At 35.3% G+C, this 25,782-nt stretch overlaps 2 protein-coding genes across 2 annotated transcripts; one reads left to right on the top strand and one right to left on the bottom strand.

The window, feature by feature from the left end:
- Nucleotides 1-156: 156 nt before the first annotated feature.
- On the bottom strand, nucleotides 157-20,405 carry LOC106071511 (nucleolar protein 16-like). Its single transcript, XM_013231634.2, has 7 exons — nucleotides 20,224-20,405; nucleotides 18,710-18,818; nucleotides 18,506-18,584; nucleotides 17,675-17,781; nucleotides 15,275-15,392; nucleotides 3,690-3,830; nucleotides 157-2,813 (listed from the first exon to the last, which is right to left on the bottom strand). Exons 1-7 carry the CDS (start codon nucleotides 20,322-20,324, stop codon nucleotides 2,737-2,739), a joined length of 732 nt encoding a protein of 243 aa, XP_013087088.2. The 5' UTR covers nucleotides 20,325-20,405; the 3' UTR covers nucleotides 157-2,736.
- LOC106071509 (testicular haploid expressed gene protein-like) lies at nucleotides 7,012-12,682 on the top strand. Its single transcript, XM_013231633.2, has 8 exons — nucleotides 7,012-7,153; nucleotides 9,455-9,502; nucleotides 9,622-9,652; nucleotides 10,725-10,787; nucleotides 10,878-11,012; nucleotides 11,128-11,262; nucleotides 11,450-11,705; nucleotides 12,217-12,682. The coding sequence occupies exons 1-8, from the start codon at nucleotides 7,141-7,143 to the stop codon at nucleotides 12,505-12,507; spliced, it is 972 nt and encodes a 323-aa protein (XP_013087087.2). The 5' UTR covers nucleotides 7,012-7,140; the 3' UTR covers nucleotides 12,508-12,682.
- Nucleotides 20,406-25,782: the final 5,377 nt, after the last annotated feature.

The following is a 25,782-nucleotide window of genomic DNA, read 5'->3' as shown; positions in this document are numbered from 1 at the left end:
GGGCAAGATTTCTATTCATGATAGATTATTATACACAAATTTTGTGTTAACTGTCATGAATAAATGTGATGTTCACACGTAAGGTTACAGCAGGAATGTTAATCATTTATTAATGCCAAGAGATTGACTTGTTTTACACATTAAATAAGCACAACATTCTTCTATAATTTTGTGAACATTTATTTACAATACCTAATCATACATTCATTAATACACAATAACATACTTTAACATTCAATAAAAATCCAATGCTTAAAATAAAAACATATTTCCGTACAAAATATCTACACATATATATATGTACTATGTTACAAAAATAATTCTTCAAAATGTATTTTAAATTATAAAAAGTATAAAGAACTTTTGACTTCAAATTTCATTTTAAAGAAATTTTAAGAAAGTACAAAAATAAAAAAATTAAAATTTATACAAACTTTTTTTGTTTTTTTTATAATAGCAAAATAGTTGAAGAAAAGTGTGACAATGCCTGTATGTTTTATGTATATTAAACATACATCTATTTCAAAGATTGGATAGAAAATGACAGTGAGAAACAATATTTCCATCTCAAATATTTCTCAATATAGTGAATTTAGTGTATATAAAAACTTCAGTATCGTTCTCTCAACAACCTGTTAGTGGACCAGTAAAAATTTTGAGATATTAAACTTGGTTAGAGAAAAAAATATATACTTATATTTATTAAACAGTATAAAACTTTAAACATTTGTAAATTTTAATCTAACAAACCTGATTGATAGATCTAGCTCATTATGAAAAAAAAAGTCTTTTAAAATCAAGTATAAAATATAATTTAAAGCGATATATGCCTACCTCAAAGTTATTAACTTATCTTGCTTAGATAGCAAAAGCATAATTATTGTCTTATGACAATTTGTATAAAAAAAAAATGTGAACCATTGCTTGTAACTAAGAAAGCATTCAATGGTCAGTCACAGTAAATTAATCGAAGGAATATGGAACTATGGAATAATCACTCTAAATATATGTACATAGGCTTTAAATGACTGCTTTATGGCGTCTGCATAGGAAACATCCTGCACTACAAAGTCAAAATGGAATGATAAGTTTCACATCTGTGGCTGTTAAAAGATGCAAGTAAGCATTATGACGTTAGGGAAGCACTCTTTGAAACCAAAGGTCATTCAATATTTTAAGAGTTGGATCTGTTAATTATACATTTTCCTAAACAGTGTGATTAGCATAAAGTATCTGGTAAGTGGCACAATGCATTTCAAGTAAGATGTGATCTTTGGTAACAATGTCATTCTACTCAAGGTAGCCACTGTAACTAGTTTGGAACAAAATACTTAGGAAGCCATTTATAAATCTACTTATCAATTAAGCTTGAAACTAAATGTTCATGAATTCTTTCTAAGTAGTTTAGCTTTTGAACCAGACAAGACTGAATCCCACTAAAAACTGGAGTTTTGAACTTCGATCCACCTAATTCTTACATGATATTATTTAAAGAAGTGAAAACAGTTTCATTGTGCTGGCCACATGACACCCTTGTGAACCATTGGCCATAGACACAAGTTTTGCATCACCTGCTCTGTGGGTGGCAGGTCAAAAAGGAAAAATTATTTGTTTCAGATATTTTTGTGAATGCACCTTTCAGAGTTAGCTTTGTTTTCAACTTTTGCCTTTTCATTGAAGCATTGCAGCAATGCTTTATACTGTTCTTATCCACTGACAGAATGTGATGTCCACAACATGTAATCTTTTCCTAAAACAAAATTCTTCACTTAAGTTTTGGGTTACATTTTAAAGCATCCTTCATTTTTATATTAGGGGTATATTTTTTTCTTTTTTTTTTTTCAGTGTTTTCTTTAAGATATTATGAACATGGAACTTTTCAAATCAACAAAATGCTTAAAAACAACAATCACAGAAAAACTAAACAAAAAAACAAATTGTTTAGATGTTCTCAGCCATTGGAGAAAAAAACAAAATAAAAATATTTTCAGAGATCAAAATATTCATTTGTGCAGAACATAATGTCTAATACAAACCCGTTAAGCTTGTACAGGTTCATACAAAATAACAGTCTAATCACATACTGAAAACAAAATGTTTCATTGTATCACACTATTGGTAATCTCTTCGCCTCAATCCCCTCTTCTAGCCAGGGCTTTTTTTTATATTGTCAACCAAACCAAACTGTGTAAACAGTCAGACCATGAAACATGTTCATCTAAAACACTTATATTTATTATTTTACTTCAAATTAATCTTTTAAAAAAAAAAAAAAAAAAAAAAAAAAGCACTAATGGTTGTATGGTAGATCTATGAACTTTAAACAACCCTGCCTTTTTCCTTCCCCTGCTCTTCTGATGGAAGGTTTGGACTACGACATAATCTAAAAAAATGCCTTAAAAGTATTGAATAAAACAAAGTACAAAATGAAGTACCTGGTAAACAAAAAAAAAAGATCCATTGTATATTTAATATTCATCAATCATCCATTAAACATCTCTTTCACTGTTACACTGCACAGAATTACTAAAGTTGGCAACTCAAACATGTGATTTACAAATAGTTAGTAAAAAAAAACAACTTCAATCAAGGTACCAAGTTATCAAAATATTTTCTCTGTAATACTGTTTCAAATACAATATGGCTAGTGTTTGCAAGAAAAAGACCTTAATTTCACTCAGATAAAATGCATTTCTTCAGCTGCCTCTGTCAAATGTTGTGTACGGTTCAAACTGTTTAAGTGTCTTTGACACTCCTTTCTTTAGGAGGCTTCCTTCCAAACTGTAGTTTACGTCGGACACGACAAAGTGCAGCTGTAATAAACAGATACAAATTGATCCAACTGATACAGTGTATAACAGAGAGGCACTTCTATTCAATGTGAGAATATTAGAATAATAATGAAGGGAGTTTTTTGTTTATCCTCATTAGTGAACCAATGGGAAATGGACTAAATCACAATGAGCATAGTTAACTATGGAAGAAGTAGATAAATCCTAATAACTATGTATATGTGGGAATAGTGGTCGAGAAGCCAAGTATGCTTGAACTTGGCTACCTATGAAGGGGGCTTGAGGTTCAACACCCGACTTGAGCAGAGTTATGTTTACTGAGCGCCTTTTGGCAGCATGGCAAACCTTCTCCCAGATACCCCCTCCACCCACTGGTCCACAAATGAGATTGGACCATAGCGCTCTGAGCATGCTATAGGCATGAAAGCAACGCTAAATAAAAGCCATAATTTTTTAAATAATTTTCACTATTTCATACCAACTATAATGAACATGTACCATTAATCAAACTTCATCTGGCTAACTAACATGCCTATATTACAACTAAACAATGATTAAAAGTAATTAATAAAATGAAAACGTTGCTATGAATGTCATGTAAGTTTGATGGAGGGGAATATTTTGAAGAGGAGGAATAATATTTAGTTTTAAAAAAAAAAAAAGCAAGGCAAATGATAATAACAACATCCATTACTTTTTCACAAATAACAAAACTGAAAGGTATACTAGTGCACTATATTCACCCTTTCCCCTCCCTCTCCCAATGATATCTCTGGTGATCACATCAGCTTTCTAATAAATCAGACCAAAAGTTTACTAGCCATATGAATATCTGGGTCTCAGTCTCAAAATAATATATTCTCTTGGCAATGTCTGATAAAGTTGCAGATGACTTACCTTCTCCAATCACTACTGTTGATGTAGCCGCCAGTGAAGAGGGGAAGAGATGTCCATTTCTAACACAGGCCTCTGTGTGTCTAGTCATGTATCTGGTAGGGGACAGACACACTAAAGGTTTTCTTAACTTGTTAGGTGTCACTGTCAGGAAAACAAAACAACAACAACAGTGAAGGCATTTGTTCATTGCAATGGTATTCATGTCCTAGTGGTAAGAGGACATTTTCATTCCAGCTACAAATCGGGTATAGCTGGTTGTGTGTATCCAGTGTACTGTATGTATTTTAGAAAACTTCTGTGCACTTTCATCTGAATCAAATATTGAAACTCTTCAGCTAGTAGTATGTAGTTGGTAGTTGGGGGCCAGGCTCCTTGTCATTTTTGTTTTTATGTTATGAAATTATTTTTTTTTTTGAAAACGAGGAGATAAGCTGAGTTAAAATCGAATCCGAGAAGAAACGGCGTTTTGACGTTTTACTAGATACATCTCGGGCCCATCTAGCGGGTCAAAGCTGATTTCCTACTTAGTAGGCCTACTACTAGAACCTAGCAGCCATTTTGATAACTGCTAATAGTTTCCAAGGTAATGCGCAGACAATGTTCTATTAGTTGAAAAGTGTATTTTTTGATAATCTTTGGTCGGTGCCAGCCACTCAATGCAGGTGCCAACCACTCATTCAAGAATATCATACGTAAATGTTAATGTCTTATTTCTACGGCGGACTTAATCATCTTCCAGATCTCCAGCGAATCGATCAGTACAGCAGTGTTTAATGACCAGCTAATCCAGGTAGAGCCCTGTAGCTCACGTCACGGTGAATGGAATTACGAACTTTTATGGCGTAGGGTATTCAATAAAGTGTTTTAAAACTCAGACCAGCTAGTGAGGTATAAACACGCACCTTCCCAGGGTCATCAGCTAGGAACATGCACACTGGCTGATAGAGGTGTTGTTAATTGTGTGTGTGGGGGGGGGGAGGGTAATATGGGCAGAAAGGGAATTGGGGGTGGTGGATCAATGTAATGATCAAATTTTACAGTGTAAGTTCTTCTGATTTATAGTTAACCCTACTTATACTTAAAAGCACAATAATGGCCAACTAATGACTATCTTTATTCACTATAACACAATGCTTTAAAAAAGTACCGGTACGCTTTTTTTTTTTTTAAATCCCGCCTTTCATTTCCAATATGTTTTTTTCCTGTCACTAGTACGACTACACATGAAGGCCATATAAAGATCTAGCTAGTTGCAACAGGTGGCTCAATGAAAAGAAATGGCCACCCTCCTCGACCCTAACAACCAACTCCATCAATTGGTATGTTTAAGTTGACTTGAAGTGTGGACTAGGTGCCAACTGAAATTTAACAAATGAATAAATTTTAAGAAAACTCACAATGAAAAAAAAACAAAAAACCCAACAGTTTGTACATGGAAGGCGTGCAGATAAATCAAAATTGGTTAATTAGGCACATTCCTCGTCCCATATGCTAGGACAAATTTGTACAAATACTCCTTCCCTAGTGCTATTAGAGCATGGAATGGATTGCCTGAGCTAGCCAGGAAAACCAGTAACTTGGCAGAATTTAAGTCATTGGTTAATATGCATGACTAAATGTATGACGCGTAGGACGTAATCATCTTCTTTTTTGAAGTAACGTCTGTAATGTATAAGTTAAGATACGAGAAGAAATGTTATCAATCGATTAGCTGTGTTCAACAAAACAATGTTAGCCAATACCGAGCGTTGTATCGAGATCTACATTACTTGACATAGACATTGACATGGACAGAAAATACAGAAAATATATACACTAAAAGATGTTTCAGTTCCAGTTCTCCACACCAAGTCAAATATCCCAAGAGCTAACAGATGTTCCAGTTCTCCACACCAAGTCAAATATCCCAAGAGCTAACAGATGTTCCAGTTCTCCACACCAAGTCAAATATCCCAAGAGCTAACAGATGTTCCAGTTCTCCACACCAAGTCAAATATCCCAAGAGCTAACAGATGTTCCAGTTCTCCACACCAAGTCAAATATCCCAAGAGCTAACAGATGTTCCAGTTCTCCACACCAAGTCAAATATCCCAAGAGCTAACAGATGTTTCAGTTCTCCACACCAAGTCAAATATCCCAAGAACTAAAAGATGTTCCAGTTCTCCACACCAAGTCAAATATCCCAAGAGCTAACAGATGTTTCAGTTCTCCACACCAAGTCAAATATCCCAAGAGCTAACAGATGTTTCAGTTCTAGTTCTCCACACCAAGTCAAATATCCCAAGAGCTAACAGATGTTTCAGTTCTAGTTCTCCACACCAAGTCAAATATCCCAAGAGCTAACAGATGTTTACAAAGCACTCACTCTGTCAGTTTGGGTGATAAAAAGTTTGAACAAGTTACTTCTCCAAAACACAATCTCGGATCAAGCTGAAATTTAGCATATTTATTCTATTTTCCTGACAAAACAAGATTCAATTTTAAAAAAAATGACCAATTAGTTAATTAATTATTTTGTTTGGTATCGAACAAGGGAAAGAAACTGTATTTGACTCTTAAAGAAAAGACCACCCACATGCTTCCATTGGTTTGGGTGAAAGTAGACTCTTGGTCGTAATTTGTCTAAAAGGCTCCATTAAAAAAGAAGCATTTTCATCACTACTGTTTACCGAGAGCTGAAACGTCCATCATAAGAGCCTGATGAGAGCAAGGAAATCAAGCTGGATTCGCAAAATGCATCAAACTGCAATAACACAGTATTTTCAATCCATGAATAACTACTCACTGTCGGAATTAACGCTCCACGAATGTACATTACTAGATGCATGTATTACTTCTTAAAATAATTTCTGACCACGAGAAATGGAATATCAAATAACCAAGAAACCAATTAAAGACAGAATGTCTAGCCCCCAAACCTACGTTTAATGTACACAGTGTTATTATTAGTGTTGTTGTTTTTCGATGTCAATGTAAGCAAGTGTAAACCTTTCCTTCATCCAGCCGCCAGAGTGTCAAATAAGAATGTTGAGAATCAACCAACATTATAGAAGTAGGCGATGTTTGTGAGACATGTCTACAGAACTTGATAGGTGTCGAACTCACGATCTGAGCGTACAACATAACTTAGCTGTGTTCTAATGTAGTAGGTTGCTTATTAGCCGTTCGAAACGTAAGCATGGGTAGGGCCTACTTAAGTACAGCGGTTTTGTCTGCGTTGGTTGGTACAAAATAATGTAGGTCACAGCTAGGTCTGAATTCTGCCCTTGTCTCAGCGCAACTCATGCAAGACTCATGCAAGACAATTAATAAACCACACAGACAATTGTTACGTCTCCAGCCCACGGAGCACAGACAAGCCGCTACGGCGAGAGACGGCTGTCATTTGTGGCGCTACAGCAGTCGGTATCAGGTCACCGCACTCAAGTGATCTAATAACACTGCTGACAGCATGGACAACACACGTAAGTCGTCAATATGTAGGACTAAAAATTAATTCTTAGTGCAGACAGGAGTATCGCAAACATTTTGTCTAAAAGTTTATTTTACCTAATTAAACATAGAAAAACGTTTAAAAATTATTTGTAAGAAGGTTAATAAAATAGTATAATTATAAATGTAGTATATAAAATGGAAAGAGTGGTAGATGGTTTCAATGAATGTAATTAGTCAAGTGCCCTGGTCGTATGTCTTCGTGTGAGTTGGAACAGCTAGAGCATTATGACCACTTATGATTTATGTGGATGATCTTCGTTAGCGAGATGCATCTCTACAAGTAGGCCTATGTCAGTGGTACACTCATGTGTTAGGGTTGGAGATTCAAGATAGTGTAAGGGCGAGAGTAACATTGATGATCAAAGTTAGCTACTTCTTCTTCGTTCTCACTGTTATGTTGGAGGGTTCAGATGACTAGACCAATATATGAGATGAACTGCGCAGTGGTTTCCAAATCAGGGAGCTCTCCATATACTTTTCTATCTATTGGGGTTAGCTACTGAATTGAAGACAATTTGCTAAGATAGCCTAGATTGTTTCCATTAACCTTTGTTGTTTCGCGAGGAGACCTTTTCTTTTATTTAAACTTCTTCCATTTAAAGTCAGTCTTGGAACTGCACAGGTGTTATGTGCTACATACATGCACCGTACCTAAAAACAGCCAACTAGCGTGTTAATAACCTCTTTTGTGCGTGCATGTTCTATGTTGACACATGAAACACGTCCAGGCTGACTGTGTTCAAGATCGCAATATGACCCCACTGCATGGCATGGCAATTACCTTAGAAAATGCAAAGCTTATGTAAACACAGCTCAATTGTAGTCACTAAATGGCCTGACACAACGACGCTATTCTAAACTCTTTTTTTTTTAACGAATGTGTTTCTATACCAGGTTTCTGTCTGTGTGCGCGAAGGTAGGCTTAGATTATGTTCTTGTATAGACAATACCCTCTGCTCAGAATTAGTTCAATGCCTTTAATCTCGAAGTCCCTTTTTTTTTCTCTTCTACTGTAGACAGTTTTAATTACCTAAATATTTAAGAAGGGGGTGGGAAGGGAAGACTACATTAAATCTAGAGCCAATCAATCAATATTGTTGTGTCTGACTGACCTTCTTAATCGAGGTCTGTTTGGAGCAAGTCACCCCTAACTCATCAACATTGCAAGGCAAGCGTGACGTCAATGCAGCCCGTCATGAAACGCTAGGCACGCTAGGGGAGCTAATCAACGCAGAGACTATCTTTTCCGGAACATGCATTTAAATACCCAGTAGACATCAAATCTTTAAATTAATGTTTGAAATCGACATAAGCTTTAAACAAACGAACTACACTAAATATTTGTAAGAGTAAAGGGGAAAGGGAGGAAATTCTCAAATATAGTCCATGATACATTTCCTGGACCAGTTATTGATCTTTTTTTTGGGGTGGGGGGGGGGGGGGGGGGCGTGTTTCGCTCAAAACTTTTACCAAACATATTCATACAATGAATTGTTTGTATTTCAAACTATGTTCTTCTAAGAACACGTGTATATCACCAAACCTAAACGTTTCCTATTGAAATCCGCCCCCCCCCCCAAAAAAAAAAAAAAACAACATAGGAACAAATCAACGAGCGTAATCGGTGCGTACTGCTAGTTGAATTAAAAGCCCCAAGTCGTGTAAACCTTAGCAGACTCAGATCTAGTACTTTACTATAACAGACTTTCAACAGCGGTGTGGTCGATGTGAAGCCAAAAGTTAGCTATGAAACAGGTAGAGTGCAATGTCTCGATCGAACCTGCCACCTATACAAAGTCATGGTTAAATAGAACATCTGTTTGTTCACTTGAACTTGCTGTTTGATTCAGAAGTTATGAAAGTGTACAAACCCAGTTGCGATTTTGGTGTCAAATTAAGGCCCGCGGCCTTTGCAAGAGTTCTTCAGCTATTTCGGATTTCAATTGTTGATAACATTTCGCCTCTATGCCCGTGAAGGCAGACACCTGACCTTGACTTGGTAAGACTTTTCCGTAAGAAAAGAAGAGGGGGAGGGGAGGGACGACGCTTCTGTTATGTCGTCTTCATTCAAGCTGACTTCACTTTAGTTAGCACTGCCTATCCATTCAGACCATTTCCAGTTTTGGTCCTATACCACTTTCACCCCTGTAAGATTGGATATTCTTTCCAAATGACATCCCCATCGCAGTATTCATTTAGTTCGCTTGGATAAGGACATTCCTTTTTTGTTAGAATGGATTGTCTCCCATTTTTCTCTTCCTTTATTGCAGGAGAGTTTGAAGAGTACGGGGAGGAGAATGGAAACACGAAGAACAACGGTAGGTAGCTCCTTCACTGTGGCCTGGTCTTACACTACCACAGTAACTGTAATGTATGTAGGAATCGGATAGAAGTCACTTGGTGTTGAACGTAAAGTTTTGTTTCATTTTACTTTCAGATGAATTCGACAGAATAAGGACAAAAGGAAGGTAGGATTCAACTGGGTCCACATTGGTCTGGTCAAAAAAAAATACAACAAAACCATTATTAGTATAAGAATTTACTATAAATAAATTGTACCCGTCTCTTTCATTTCCCATTATTCCATATTTATTCTCTTCTTTCGAATGAGATGATGATTTCTGTGGTCAGTGCTTGCCACACTCAATGCTATTCTTGTGTAAAAGGTCCCTGACACATGATCCAATAGAATTTCAATATTTATAATGCTTAGCCTTTTTATATCATTTGGTAATTTAATTAGAAGAATGGATTAGAAACTTAAAATTATTTCTCATCTTTTTGAAGACCTGACTAAATGTTTCATTCCTTTCTTTCACTTTCCAAACAAATGTTCAGCATTTCAATGGATTCACTTCCAGACTGTCAACAACTTACTTCCACAATGAGGGACTCTAAGAATATTTGAATAATAATTCAACAATTTCTTTGTAGATGTTTAATGAGAAAAGAGTTTATAGAGTTCAGGATAATATCGAATCAACATATCAGAGACAGATATTGAGGGGCCAGTGCCACGGAACATGCCAGGGTACTTTTCAAAATTAAACCTGCGATCGTAAGCAGAGTACAAGGTTTTAGGCTGAGGTTATATTGAGAAGAAGGGTATTCTGTCGCATGACAGAATCAAAACCTGATTCAAAATGTAAAATAAAATGTAAAAATCTTAATGCCGTTTAGTTTACTGAGATAACATCAACAACCCTTTTATTTTCCCTAAACAGCTGTCAGGTGGACTCTGAGAACTAACTACTGCAAAAATTTCAATTTAACATTCTCAATAATAAGAAAATTGCAAGCAAGATGATACAAAGATTTCTAGATGAAAAGATCTTGAAGAAAAGGAACATTTGTTTTCGTTGATACAAAGACTTTTCCCATCATCTATATCATGAATATATATATATATATAAATATATATGTATATATGTTATATACATATCTAAGGACTTATTCTGTTCCAGTAACATGTTATACAACTATATAATATATCTATTAACATATTCTGTTCAAGGAATGTGAAACAATTTTACATTTCAGAGAAAGATTCAAATATCTTGCCAAACATAAAGAGCCTAAAGTGGAATGGTATACATGCATTGGGTAAGTTAGTTTAAAGCAATTATAGCTTATATGCTACCAACATAAACACTTTTTGATTGAAGATCACAGCTGTCATGTTTTTATCACTAGCCCACCCCAGAACTGGGGGACACAAGAACCTCTGTGGCCTCTTAACAAAGCTACAATATCAGCCAATGCCAGTCACAGAATTGCTGAGTTGGCAACACCAAAAAAGAATTTTCAGACAGGTGTCTACATCAACAGGTTAGACACTGTAAAATAGATAAAATCCAGAGAATAAAAAAAAAATTGATAAGTGCAGTGTGCCTTTTAGTCCTAAATAAAGCTTGGTGTGTCAATACTGTAACATTCATTTCAGGCCTCTTTGGCAATACAGTTGTGGGAGAGCATCAGTGCTAACAACAGTGGATGAGAATGCACTAAATGCCCAAGCCTCATCTAGAGTAGAACAACTGGCAAATTCTAAAACCTACCCACTACACGCACCCAATAGGTAAGTCTAGAAAAGGAGTGTTTGTTTATATGTTAAAATGATTTGGGAACCAAAAAGATAGCCATATATCAAAGGGAAGATAGCTATTTCAAAAGTTGAAAGAATTTATGTTCATAATGCTTTACTATTTTAGTGAAAATTCTTATTTTATAAAAAAAAAATGTATTTATAAACATTACATTTCCAGGATAGAATTTGTGTACAGTTGTGGACGTTCAAGTCCAATTTGGTCAGTTCCTAACAGTGCTTTGAACAGCACAGCCACCCCAAGAGTTTTAAATCTTTCCCAACACAAGCCATATCATCCAAGATTTCAACCTGAGAAATCCTTGCCTTGGGAGGTGCCTGAGCCAGCTAAGAAAGCTAAAGCAAGTGAAAGAGTGGAACAACTGGCATCCCCTAAGGCAAGACCAGAGGGACCATTTCGAGAGCCAACTTGGCAAGTAAGTGGTAACAGGTTCTAAGGCCATTTCAACATCTAAGGCCATTTCAACATATAATCACGAAATTCTTCAAATATGTTACAATGCAATTCAGTGGTTAATGCATCTTGTTATTTCCGAAGTTATATTTGATGGTTCAATATCTAATTGAATTCATCTTTATGAAATAAAATAATCCTTCAATGAGAAATGTAAAGTTTGAGCATTCACTATACCCACTGTATATCAAGTAATAATATATCATTATAGTTCAAATTTAATAATAATCTCTAAAAATTAAGACTACACATCAAGATTGAAACTTATTGACTCAGAAACTCATCTCGTCTATATATATAGTTTTTCAAACCAAAACTTCAAGATTATTCCTCTACTGGAAATGAATTGGCTCCTTTCATTAATTTACTCTTCTGTGTAGAAACTGGAAGCTACTAAAATGTAAACAATTTCCTGTTTACACTATGCCACCTTGACATGTACCTCACGTGACTTCTCTTTTCTTTTTAATTAGATTACAGAAAGAGCACTTAAATCTGTTGCCAGTCCCAGGTGTCTAGAGCTAGCTCGATCAAAATCTCTAGCAGAAGGATTTCTGCCAGCCAAGGATATAGAATGGCCAGTCAGTAGAGCAGCTAAACAGGCCTCAGCATCAGAGAGAATAACAGCTTTGTCACAGCCTATTCAAAGAATGAATATGAATATTTTACAATTCAATCCAGAAGCCTTCAAAGTAAAGCCACAAGCACTCAAAGGTCAAATTCCGGCAAGAGTCAATGAACTGGCCCAACCAATCAACAGATAATGTTTCACTAACATAGCTTTACGTCTTATAGAATACCTAAACTTGTACATTTCTGAGAATCAATACACTTTCATTGTTTTTTTTTTGTCCATAGAATTGATTGAAAATGTTTTAATTTTGTAATTATTTGAAAAGAATTATCTTCAAGAATTAAATGTGAACTTTTGTACAATAACTACCTTCTAACTTTTTTTTTAATGTAAAAATTTTATAAACTTTGCAACAAGCAGCTAACGTATGGTTATACCAAGATGCTCTTTTTGTATACGATCACCCTCCAGTAAAAACTATAACAGCTAAGACAAATATCCTTCTACTGAAAGTAAATAAACAAGCTACGCTGTTTAGGTTTGCTTCACAAGATTATAACTACCCATGGGCGTAGCCAGGATTTTTTTTCGGGCGCGAAATAAAATTATATTATATTACATTCTGACCCTTTCGAAAGACATTTATTGTGCCCTAGAATAGGTTCTTCCTGGAATTAGTGGAAAGACTCCCCGCCCTTGCTAGCAAGGGGGTCTGGGGGAGCTCGCAGCGCTCCCCCAGCGCGGGGCGAAGCCACGCCGCCAAGCACTATTTCTGGTATTGAAAGCCAACAAAATGCATATTCTGAGGTATCTACAGTGCAAGATCTATTAAAAAGTTTTATTTCAAAAACCTAATGTGCTATTCTTACTGACTTTTTTAGACCCTCTCGCGCCATTCGGCGCATTTTCCAGCAAGCTGTTTCCGCAACTCTAATTATGTGCAATTCATTTTGTCGGAGAACATGTCCCACAAAACCTCATGCGATGCTCTGTCACAACCTTACTAAGGGTTCGACTCCCAGTTCGGCATATGATTTCTTTGCTTTATACCAATCTCTATAACTGACTCCTAAAATCTGTCTTAGCCAACTTTGTTGAGCCACATTTAGTGTTTTTCAATTTCGGCAGATGACTATTCACACTTTATTAATGGAGCCCAGCCACTGGTAGAAATTTGTAACCTCTTGACTACGCTCTTGGAATTACATGCCTGTATTTCGCTTTAGATTTTATATCAAAAAGGAAAGTTTTATCGTCAAAATCATCTGTTGAGGGGTTTTAAACTAAAAAAATCTCTGGAGTTTTTTTGTTTAATTCAAAACCCCATTTAGCTACAGTCATAGAATTTGGTGACTGTAGTTTGCTTTAAAATAATATTGAAGAGAGAGGTTTTCAACTCAAAACGCTCTGTAGGGGAATTTTAAACTCAAAACCATCTGGAGGGGTTTTCAATAAAAAAAAAAAGCCACCTGGAGGAGGGGGATTTAAACTCAAACCCCCTCATTAGCTTAGCTAAGAATTTTAGTGTGTAATTTGCTTTTTTTATATTGAAGAGGTATTTTTTTTAGCATCAAAACCCTCTGAAGGGGGATTTAAACTCAAACCCCCCTTTGGCTACGCTCATAGCATTTTGAGTGCGTAATTTGCTTTTTTTTTTTTTTAATATTGAAGAGGTATTTTTCAGCTTCGGACCCTGATGGCAGGGGGTTTTAAACTCAAAACCCATTTGGCTACGCTCATAGATTTTATAGTGTGTAAATTGCTTTTTTTTTTTTTTATTGAAGAGGTGCTTTTTAGCTTCAAACCCCAATTGGAGGGGGTGGGGGTCAAACTCAAACCCCCTTTGAGAATTTTGAGTGTGTAATTTGCTTTTTTTATATTGAGAGGGGGTTTATCGTAATTTTTGGAGGCAGTTTTAAAGTCAAAATCTTCCTAAGCTGTTTTCTTGGAATTTGGGGATTTTTTTTAGTTTTGTTTATGGAAGAGGGGGATTTAACTGCAAAACCCCTGCTAGGTAAACTCAAATCCCCTGGTAGGGGTTTTTAAACTCAAAACCCCCTGGTAGAGGGATTTTTATCTCCAAACCCCTGATAGTCTTTTTTTTACTCAAAACCCCCTGTTAGAGGGTTTTTTATTCAAAACCCTATCGGCTGTAAGTGATGATTTAGTATTAAAATCTCACCTAAAATAAACTAAATGAAAGCAAAAAATCAGTCACTAAATTTCATTTGGGGGGGGGGGGTTTTGAACCCCCCCAAAACCCCCCCTGGCTACGCATGGACGCCCATGTAACTAGCTACAAGTTCCACATAATGAAACATTATCTAAGACAAGAAATAACAGATAACTCCATAACTTTACATGATGGTTAGCAGTGGAAAAGGTCAAATTTTAATATATAAAAAACCTGGACCGTGATTTCACAACTACAGATTGTACCATTACTGTATCGTGGCCTTCCCTCACAAATGAGAAACCTACTCTAATGATACTAAGCTTAATGATATTAAGTTTTAGTTACTGGGTATCGCAAATTACTAAAAGCAAAAACAGGTAACAAAACTTTGAAGCTAAAAGAAATTTATTTTGTTACCAATGATGCTCATGGAAGTAACAATAAAGCAGCATTTGTTTTTAACATACTTAAAAAATGTTACAGTAATTACATAGCTTCAAATAAATAAATTCACTGAAACATTAACAGCAATCATCACTACAGCCCTAATTGTTCTTTATAATTTCTACCATCCACACAGACAATCACAAGGATACATACATAAGTATTTACATTGAAAAAAGTAACATTCACAAAGAGACTAGGTGTCATTCATAATGACTTAATGGCATGAACTAATCAATCAAACTTCTTTGTACAAGCACTCTATGTATCAGTATGCATTCTATGTATCTGTTTAATGACAATCAAGGTCCAGGTTTTTGTTTTATCAGGGCCTCACCTTGTTTGGCCTCTGCATAAACTCTGTACATTTCTGGAATACTTTTAAAACGATTGATTTTTCTTTGAATCTGTTTCGGAGTTTCTTGATAGTAATTCCTTTCATCTCTGGACATTGCCTGAAAAGACAATTTCAATTGCCATTTAAATTATAGTTTCTAAGGCTAAAAAAAAATATTCTTAAAACCCTGAATCCTTGAAAGGGAAAGTATACAATGATTAGTACATTTAAACAAATGTTTACTTTTAAACCAACCATCTCTAGTTTTCATGTGAGTCTAGAAATAATAGATTCAATTACTTTTTTTTTCAAATGCTTTTCAAAAATGGTAAGACAAGAATTAGGTTTCCAAAAATGTACCAAGCAAAAACTATTGTTTAAATAAAATTATTTCAATTTCTTTCAGGCACATGAAAACATCTAAAAGAATAAAAACTAAAAGAAAAAAAAAGTGGGTAATTTTATTTAGAGAACAAAAAAAAATAAAAAAATTAAGGGATTAAAAAAACAACAACACACAAACTTATTCAGCAACATTATGAAAATTAGTTTAATTCAATAGATATAATTTTCTTTTTTAGAATCTATGCCTTTCATATTAAATTATTTAGAAACAATGATTTTATTTGTATGTTCAACAACACTATTGAAATGTCTGAGATAATCTTATGATCATTCTCTGACTAACAATTATCTGGCTTAAAAACTTCAGATTAGTTAATGTCATATTGGGTTTGTACATTTGTGCAGAAAACCTATTTGATACTGTGTTCATTAAAAAAAGTGCAAAACAAGTAAAGAATAAAACAGATAAATACATTTGTAAAATATAAACTTGTCCATATATATATATATGACAAACAATGAAGCTAATTTATTTATTTTAGATCTGGTTATCACATAGCAAGTCAAAACAAGAGGAATAACTCTTTTAAATTAAGTTTTTTTAACAAAGAATTTTGTTTTTGCTTGAACCCAATGAAACAGTCTATTAATAACCATGGTCAATAAAAATTACTTATTTCTTCTTTTAAAGCAACTAAAGTAACAATTATTTGTGTTTTATAACTGAGCAAATAAATAGTTGTCAATGCATAAATTAATACATCATATTGCTATGATGATTTAACACAGTTTTAAAGACAAGGTAATCAACTTCCATTATTAGTGACATACTACTTAATGAACAGGTTTTAAAGTCTTAAAATTTAAAAAACTAGTCAACCCAGGGCGTAGCATAGGCCAATGCAACCTATGCGACCGCAGTGGGCCCCTCACTTTCAAAGGACCTGCGCTAATTCTGGTGTAAATTATTATATTAAACCATTTTAAAACTTATAACAGAATTCCCGCAGCCTCCTGATATACCAGGAGCTAATTGAAATCTCCTGAAATTGCAAAATAACGAAAAAATCATGGAAATCTCCAGAAATTATTAAAATCTTTTGAAAACTAAAAAAAAAAAATTTCTTGAAATATATAGACAAAAAATTGTCATTTTGGGGTGTCATTCAAAATGAAAAATGCCAATCCTACGCCCGATGAAAAAAAAAAATGCCAGTATGCAATACCCGTAATTGTGGAATCTGGTGAAAGAAGCTTCACGCGCCTCAAACTAATGAAGAATTATTTGTGGTCAACAATTCTCGAAGATAGATTGAAACATTTGGTAATTCTTGCTAATGAGCGAGTTGTATGTAGGAAACTGAATTTTTATGATATACTGTATGGCTTCATTATACCCAAGGCTCATAAAGGAATTCTGTAGGTTGTAAAGAATGAATAAAATGCAAAGATGAAATTATTTTCTAATACAAATTCTTAATTTTCACATATTATCCGTATCCCTACCCAAGCTTGGCCCCTCCAAATCCGTTTCGCATAGAGCCGCACAACGATTGAGTACGGTCCTACTATTTAGTAATTTAGTAATTAATATTAATACAGAGTAGATTACTTGTCCCCCACCCCTATTTTTTTTTGCCGCTAAAACTATGTGGGGTAGAAATAAAAAAAGAGTGATCCTTCCATGATTTCTTGGTCACAACGGTTAAGGCTGGCCCTGCTATTGTGTGACGGGTGAATACTCTTGTTCTCATCCCCTCTTTTTTTTTTTCATAGGGTAACTCTAGTCCAACTTGCAAAGTGATCTTTCCTTTAGATTTTGTCCAAACTCTTGAGCCTCTCTAAAGGAATTTTACCTCTATATATATATATGATGAGTTTCTTTTCTATACTTTCTCTGGTATGAGATTTCCCTAGTCACATAACCTAAATGCCTAAATTAATAGTTGAGCTTTATTCTAATCTTTATTTACAAATAGGGACATTAAAGGACTCATGAATCATAATGTATTTTAAATACAAACAAACAATTGTAAAAGTAATCAAATAAATTACCTTGTAATCCTCCCCATATTTGTCCATAAGGTAAACACAAAAGCCTGCATCTTCATCAGACATTGACATTTTCTTTGCTACAGGTATTTTTGATTTTTCTTCCAGCTCTTGATTAAAAAGATTAAATTAATAGCAAATAAATTGTGACATCTTTACAGCATAAGTAAACATGTACAGTGACATGGAGCTAGTTGCAAATATCCCTTTACATAGTATGATACAAAATAATAATATCTGTCAATGAGTTTTTTTGCCACAATAGCAACCAATTGTAGGAATTGTTAGCCGCTTCAATGCTGTGTCTTATGCAGTCAAACAGATGTAACTCTCAAATAACTAAATCAAATAACACAGGCAAAGGGCCAACAATATTAGTTAGTCAACACTGATAGCGAATGTTGAATAAGAAGTTTATTAATAACAAAGGGAGCCGTCAAATGACGTCAAGCTAAATCTCAACGTTACTAAAAATTTGCCGCTCTATAAAGCCGTCAAAAGTAGTATGTTTTCATTTCGCTATACTTCCTAAAATCTTTGTCTTGTTTTTTTTTTTATTGTCACCTCATTGTCTCTAAGTCAAAACTTTCACTTTTAATGAAACAAATAACATTTAACACCAAATTCCTAATCGCGCCTTAACAGAATGCAAAAGGCTGTCTAATGATGCTGGGTTTCATGCCTCACCATGGCAGGGGGCTGGGCAAATGCTCAAAGAGCCATGACCCTCAATATGGATTGCTTAAATGATCATCTAGTTATATGAAAATCATCATCAAACCAAACAGCAAAATATTTGCACACAAAAAATGAAAATGAATGTTATTTTTATACCTTGCATAACATAATTTTTTATGGGTGTCTTAGTTATTTCAGCTTCCATCTCCACATTCATCATTCCCATTTTGACGGCCTAAAAACAAACAAAAAGGTAAAGACTTAAAAATGAAGTTGAGAGCAAAAGAAAAAAAAAATCTTACAAAAAAATTATATTTAAAAAAAAAATTCTAATTAAGTCTCAATTTCAATAAACCTCACCTTGGAACGTGGGACTTTCAAAGTTTTGTTAGGGTCTGCTGAAATGCCCATTTCTTTGAGGTTCTGTGTTAGACTTTTGCCTTCATCCCAAGCATTTTTTATTTCTTTACTGAAAAATTCAAGAAATAAAGATATAGAAAATTATTTATAATCAAATCGAGAAAAAAATCTAGTAACAAAACAAAGATTTCTAAATAAGTCTGTGCGGTAAAGCTTGAGGAAAAATAATCAACCCAAATTATTTTAACAATTAATTAAATCTTATCCTCAAATTTCTAAACACATTACATACTCTTCTGCAAAGATTAGGTCTAGTAAACGCTTGATAATTATTATAAATTATAATTGTATTTCTCATGTGTGATGAAATATATATTTTTATAATAATTATAATATGTATATATAAAGAGAAAGAGATTTAGATTCATAGACATTCTAGAAAAGTAGATTCTTGATCTAGAAGATTAGATTTATCCCTGTATCTATCCTAGATCAAGCAGATCTAGCTACATTTAGATCTAGAATTCTAGAGATCTAAGTAGACTAAGTCAATCGTCCCATAATGATAAAATGTTGTAATATTAATTAAATAATTCTAATTCTAGTATTTCTAGACTCTTGCTCAAGATCTAGATCTAAATCTAGACTAGATCTAGATCTACACAGCTCATGAAAAAATCTAGATTTACTCTTTTTACTGATAAACAAAAACATCTTTGTTAAGTTGTAAAGGCCTAAAGGTTATAGATGTTATATCTGTTTCTGTAGGCTCCCACACCGCCCACGGTTAACAGGGTTGGTGTCATTTGGTCAGCATAAAGACCAACCATCTTTACTTTTAACCAACTAATGACAATGACATTATTTAATCATTTTAAATAAAATGTCAAGTGACTTAACAGACTTAACTTTAAGTACCCATGGCCATGACTGGGCATGACCAGATTAGATGGACTCAGTGAGAGTCAGACTCAGTGGCGCCCAAAACTTTTTTTTTATAATATTTATTAATATCTACTTGTAACTTAGACTATATATTATATAGAATCTACTATATTATATAATATATATTAATTTAGACACCACTACTTACTACACAGATATCTACTAGATCTAGAATTCTATCTAGATCTAGATCTACTCTAGATCTAGATCTACACAGTACAGAGCAGCAGAGCTCTAGATGTAGATCTAGAAAAATCTAGATTTATGATTTACTGATAAACTCATAAACTTAACTTGTCTTAACTATCTTTCTTTGCTCACAAGACTGAACTTGAACCTCTCAATCATCAATTATGAATCAAGATAGATCTAGAATTCTAGATCTAGACTATTCTAGACTAGACATCTAGCTACTATCTAGATCTAGATTCTAAGCTAAGATCGAAGCCCGGCGAAGCGAAAGTCAAAGTGAAAAGTTAGTTAAAGTTAAAGTGCCGAAAGTTATCGAAATTAGGTACTACATCTTTAACTTAGATTAACAGGTTAAATTTTTATAGCTAAATACTAACCATTTAATAACTGGCATACCCTTGGCCTTTTTCCAGTTCTTCTTTCTATCTTTGTTGTAGTTAAACTTTAAGTGACGCTTCTGTTTTCTAACTTTACCCATTATGAATAAGACCAATGTTTGGTATTTGCTGTAATACACGTGGAAACAATTGTAAACAACGAACTGCTGCCTTGACCTACTTTTAAGAATTTTCACAATTAATGTTGGAATAACTTTAAAAAATATATTTTATATAATTACTAGATCTAGATCTAGATCTAGCGTTCGTACCTAGAACTATTAATATTTTTTTACATTCTAATTTGATCTAAATAATATAAGACTTTATTCGTAATTTAAACATAGAGTGTAGTTGTTATTTTCGTAGCAGTAGCTTTTTTTTCATTAACAATTTATGTGTTTGTATCTAGTCCGCTTTTCAGCAACTTTTTTTAAGTCTTTTGTTGTTTGTGTGTGTGTGTGTGTGTGTGTTGTTTTTGTTAAGTTGTCAATTTGTTTTTCATTTGTCTATGTACTTTCATAAATAAAAATTCCTAATATCGCTTAGGAGCGAATTAATAAAAAAAAAGAAAAAGTTTGTGTAATAGCAGTGGCGTAACTAAGGGGGGGGGATGGGGGGGGAGAATTTTAAAATCCCCCCGGGCCCCCACCTAGGGGGGGCCCCCAAATGGGTGTCCGAAATTTATTGTAAATACATACATTAATATATTTGATTGACAAATAGTGTCAACGGGTGTCTTTTTTTTTCAACATTTATGGATTAAATTTATCACAAAGACTAAACCTAGATCTAGGTCTATCAGTACGTTGACTTTGTTGACATTTAAAAAATATTTTTTCCCACAGAGATCAAAGTTTTTTTTTAAGTTAGTTTTACATTTTAAACTTTGTTGCCACGAATTAAACTGCATGATATACAGCGAATTCCAGGTATCTTGTTACCTTTACAAATAATAGATCTAAATGTCGAGTATTTTATGGCTACACTAATTAACCTGGAATCAAAATTTACAGAATGGAGTATAACAGATCCAAAAGTTATTCTTTATAATGCTAGAATATTCCATTATTCGGGTTATTCTATAATTTCAGAATTAAACTTCACACTCGAGTTATTACCCCTCTATTCATCTTTCCTCAATCCAATGGAAACTCTTATTTCCATCTAATCCTTTTGCTTTCGTATAAAACATAAACAACAAACAATGACGTAATATCATATAATATTAGCACACCCTTCCTTTTGAAGTTATTATCACACCCTTCCTTTTAAAGTTCTTAAAAGTGATATCTACTAGCAGGGCCGCCCTAGCATTTGCGGGGCCCTATGCGAAACGGATTGCGCGGGCCTAGTCTGGGTAGGGATGAGCATAATGTCTAAATTATTTTTTTTGAATTAGAAAATAGGCCTACTTGCGTCTTTGCAATACATTTTTATCAAATGAAAGCTCGCAATGCCACTTTTTATTTATAGGCACCCCAAAATGTCAATTTCGTCTATTCTTCAGGAGATTTGAATAAATTCAAAAAAAGTTCAGGACTTTATCGTATATTTTGCCTTTCATGAGATTTCCTGGAGGCCCTGGAAAATCAGGAGGTCACGAAAACCCTGTTATTTTATATACGTTATAATGGTTTAATTTAATAATGTACACTTAGAATTAGCGCGGGTCCTATGAAAGCGCGGGGCCCACTGCCACCGCATAGGCTGCAGTGGCCTAAGGCCGGCCCTGTCTACTAGGAACTTTAACAATTCGTCCACTTCTGGTTGTCTTGACTGGCACAACAAGTTCTCTAGACGTTGGTCTATAACTGTCTGTTTCGTTTCTTCCAACAGTTTGCAGTTCATTGTCTCCATCGGTATCATAATACCCAGAGATGTCTTCATCGAAACTCTTATTCAAAAAGCGTTGATTTCTTCTGTATGTTTTTCCGTTTGTCTTTATGATGTAAGATCTGGGTGCTGAATGTTTTTTTATGACAACTGCTTTCTGCCATGTTTGACCTAGACGAACTCTCCGACAGAATAATCTTTAGGTAGTCTTGCTTTTGCATTGTATTTCCCTTTGCTTTTCATCTGTCGTTCGTTGAGTAATGTCTCTGCATTTTCAGCTACCTATGGTTTCAATAGTTTGGGATCAGTTGGAATGATTCCCTGAGTCTTCTACTCGTCAGCAGTTGTGATGGTGAATACGGCAGTCCACTTATCGGAGTATTTTTATACTCGAGCATAAAGAGATATGGATCTTTCCCACTTTTGTATTCTCTGAATCCTTTTGCTTGCGCACAAAACATAAACAACCAACAATGACGTAATACCATATAATATTAGCACAGAATCTTCTTCATGCAGTGGAAAATTAAGAATTTTTTGCCTATCTTGAATTCTGGTCAAATTAATATAGTTCAGAAGAAACTACAAAAGTCTGGACTGCATATACTGAAAGCTGCTAAAGAAATTAGTACCCTTTCATGCTTTCTGCAAAATGATGAGAAACTGACAAAAAACAAATCCATCGAAAAAGCAATAGAAGGTAGTGAATACTATGGATTCCCTGTAATCAAAACAACCAGAAGAAAGAAAAGACTTGATGGGAAGTTGAGTTTTAATGTAGGACTGTCAATAAAACTGCCATTCAAACGTGTTGCGACAGAAGTGCTGGACAGATTTCAAAGGCTGGAAAGAAAATGGATACCTTTGGGTTTCTTCTTGAACCAAGACACCTGTTAGATGAAGACCCACTTATGACAAACTGTGCTACGTTTCCTGTTTGTATGATGAAATAAATGGCGAATCGCTTTTTCAATGATGTCATTGATGCACGAGCACTTTTCATCAACAAACCAGTAATACAACCACCAATAGACATATTGAGGAAACAGGCTTCATATGGTAATTACGTGTGCTCAAACTTTGCAACCTCCTCCGAATACTGCTAACTCAGGCCACTTCCATTACGTCATGTGAGAGATCATTCTCAAAGCTCAAGTTCATCAAAAGCTATCTCAGGTGCACAATGACACAAGAAAGGCTTATCATGGCTTTAATGTTAGTGAAGTCACAAATACTTGAAAGTATCGATGTAGTTGATGTTATAGATGTCTTTGCTGCACAGAATGCACGACGTGAAGCGATATCAATTTAGATTTGTCACTTGTGCATTATTTAACTAATAAATAAAGGTATTATTCATTAAAAGAGTCTTGATTACTTTTTGTTAAGTTTACTAATATACTGAACCAATTAGATTTGGGGCGTATATATTTTTGCGTACATTATCCCATGTCATATGTCGAATGTCAAAATGTAAGGGGCCCCCAAAGAGGTCAATCCCCCCGGGCCCCCAAATCCCTAGTTACGCCCCTGTGTAATAGTAGATGGCATCTGATGGGTAGTAATTTAATGTTGTTGATCCCTGAGTACGACAGGTGGTATATAGCCTATGCCTCTAAGTGGTTCCGTCCTGACCTACAAGGGTCATGTTTATTTGTGGGGTGGGCAATCTCATCCATGGATGGCATGCACTAAATCGTTTAATCAGTGCCCGGTCATTAGATAGTCCAGCTTCACAAATTGGCCGCTATGTATACGAAAGCCGATGCCTAACTAATATGGATGTGGGCAGTCGAATCGCGATTAGGCCTACCACCCTCTCTCTCTCCTTTAATGTAAGGAACCACGTTACTGAATATTTCTGTGGTGTTTTTTTTTTTTTTGGGGGGGGGGGGCCTCGTCTTAAAGATGCCGAAAATAAAACTTATAGGGCCTACACTGGATCAAGTGATTCCTAGAACACATAATATGTAGCAACATCATAAACCACTTAGACAAACATAATGTCCTCACCCCATACCAACACGGCTTTAGCAAATATAGATCATGTGAAACACAACTAATAGGACTAATTGATGATTTTTCAAAAGGTTTAGATAATAGTGAACAAATAGATGCTATCTTACTAGATTTTTCCAAGGCTTTTGACAAAGTTCACCACCATAGTTTGCTTAAAAAATTAAAATATTTCGGCATTTATAGTCCACTGCATTAGTGGATTAAAGATTTTCTGATAGGGAGAGAACAAACTGTAATAATAAATGGCTCTAAATCAACACCGATAACAGTAAACTCAGGTGTACCTCAAGGAACAGTCTTGGGTCCACTACTATTTTTAATTTACATAAATGATTTACCAAATTGCATTACTTCAGGAACAAAAGTCAGATTATTTACAATATATGGCTCCTTTTGTCTCGAAAGGCAATGGATGCGCCCAAATGAGTCACTGGTTTTGGCTTAATCTTGAGACGGGGCAGAATCTGGTGTGGCTAATCAAGCCAATTCTAGAACGGCAGACTTTGTCACAATTCGTACATGTGTATGCCTCTGATTTAGGGCTAGCGGACAGGGCAGCTTTCTTTTTTTCCCTCTTGATTAAGGCCGCTTCAGTTCTTTTGTTCTCAGCAAGGGTTGTCCCAGCACGCACAGTCTGTCTCCATGCACTCCGGTCGTTGGTTATGTTTTCCCACATACTTTCGCTGATGCCTGTGGCTCTCATGTCTCGCTTGCAGACATCTCTATATGTTAGTCATGGGCGGCCCTTGGGTCTGACTCCTTCCACAAGCTCAGCATATAAGATATCTTTCGGGATTCTACATCTGGCATGCGGGTGACATGTCCGAGCCAGCGTAATCTTCTTTGTGTCAGGAGAGCATACATGCTGTTCATATTGGTCAATCTCAAAACTTCCTGATTGGAGACATGGTCCCTCCAAGAGATTCCCATTATGCGTCTCAGGCAGCGCAAGTGGAAACTATTCAATCTGTGTTCTTGGTACATGTATGTTGACCAGCTTTCACTGTCATAAAGGAGAGTGCTCACAACACAGGCGTTGTAGACTAGGATTTTGGTCGCTGTGGTCAATTTACCATTTTCCCAGACGCGCTTGGAGAGTTTTGCCAATGCTGTGGTAGCTTTTCCTATCCTTTTTGTCAGCTCGATGTCTAAGTCTAGGTTACTGACAATTGTTGAACCCAAGTAGGTAAATTCCTGCACCACTGAAAGGGTGTGGTTCCCAATATGTATTATAGGCATTTCTGCGACGTCTTGTGCCAGGATTTCGGTCTTGGAGAAACTTATAGTAAGGCTAAACTCTTGACAAGCAGCTGCTAAGGCGTTCACTAGCTTCTGTAGACCTCCTTGTGAGTGAGATACGAGTGCCGCGTCATCGGCAAACAGCAGCTCCCTTATCAAGATACGACGCCTTTTCGTTTTGGCTTTAAGACGTGCCAGGTTAAAGAGCCTTCCATCGGATCTGCTATGGATATATATTCCGTCATCCAGGGATTTAAAAGCACTGGTTAGTACGACTGAGAAGAAGATGCCAAATAGTGTAGAGGCCAGTACACATCCTTGTTTTACACCGCTCTTAATGGAGAATGGCCTGGAGGAAGAACTTTCAAACTGAACGGTGCCCTGCATATTTTCGTGAAAAGCTGACACTAGTTTTCTGAACTTATTTGGGCAGCCGATTCTCTCTAGTACAGCAAACAGACCGCT

This window comes from Biomphalaria glabrata, chromosome 1 (assembly GCF_947242115.1).
Source record: "Biomphalaria glabrata chromosome 1, xgBioGlab47.1, whole genome shotgun sequence".
Lineage (NCBI taxonomy): Eukaryota > Metazoa > Mollusca > Gastropoda > Planorbidae > Biomphalaria > Biomphalaria glabrata.
Note: the sequence above shows the minus strand (reverse complement) of the source record. Positions and strands in the feature narration are given on the sequence as shown.

Bases quoted from the DNA above. Each gene is read 5' to 3' on its own strand.
- LOC106071511 (XM_013231634.2), bottom strand. From the start codon at position 20,324: ATGGGTAAAGTTAGAAAACAGAAGCGTCACTTAAAGTTTAACTACAAC. The intron at 17,782-18,505 runs GTATAAAAATAA...TTTTTAATCAAG, and splicing joins AAAAAATTATGTTATGCAAG to AGCTGGAAGAAAAATCAAAA. The intron at 3,831-15,274 runs GTGAGGCCCTGA...TTTTCCTGACAG, and splicing joins TTATGCAGAGGCCAAACAAG to TGACACCTAACAAGTTAAGA.
- LOC106071509 (XM_013231633.2), top strand. The intron at 9,653-10,724 runs GTAGGATTCAAC...TTTACATTTCAG, and splicing joins AGAATAAGGACAAAAGGAAG to AGAAAGATTCAAATATCTTG. The intron at 11,013-11,127 runs GTTAGACACTGT...CATTCATTTCAG, and splicing joins ACAGGTGTCTACATCAACAG to GCCTCTTTGGCAATACAGTT.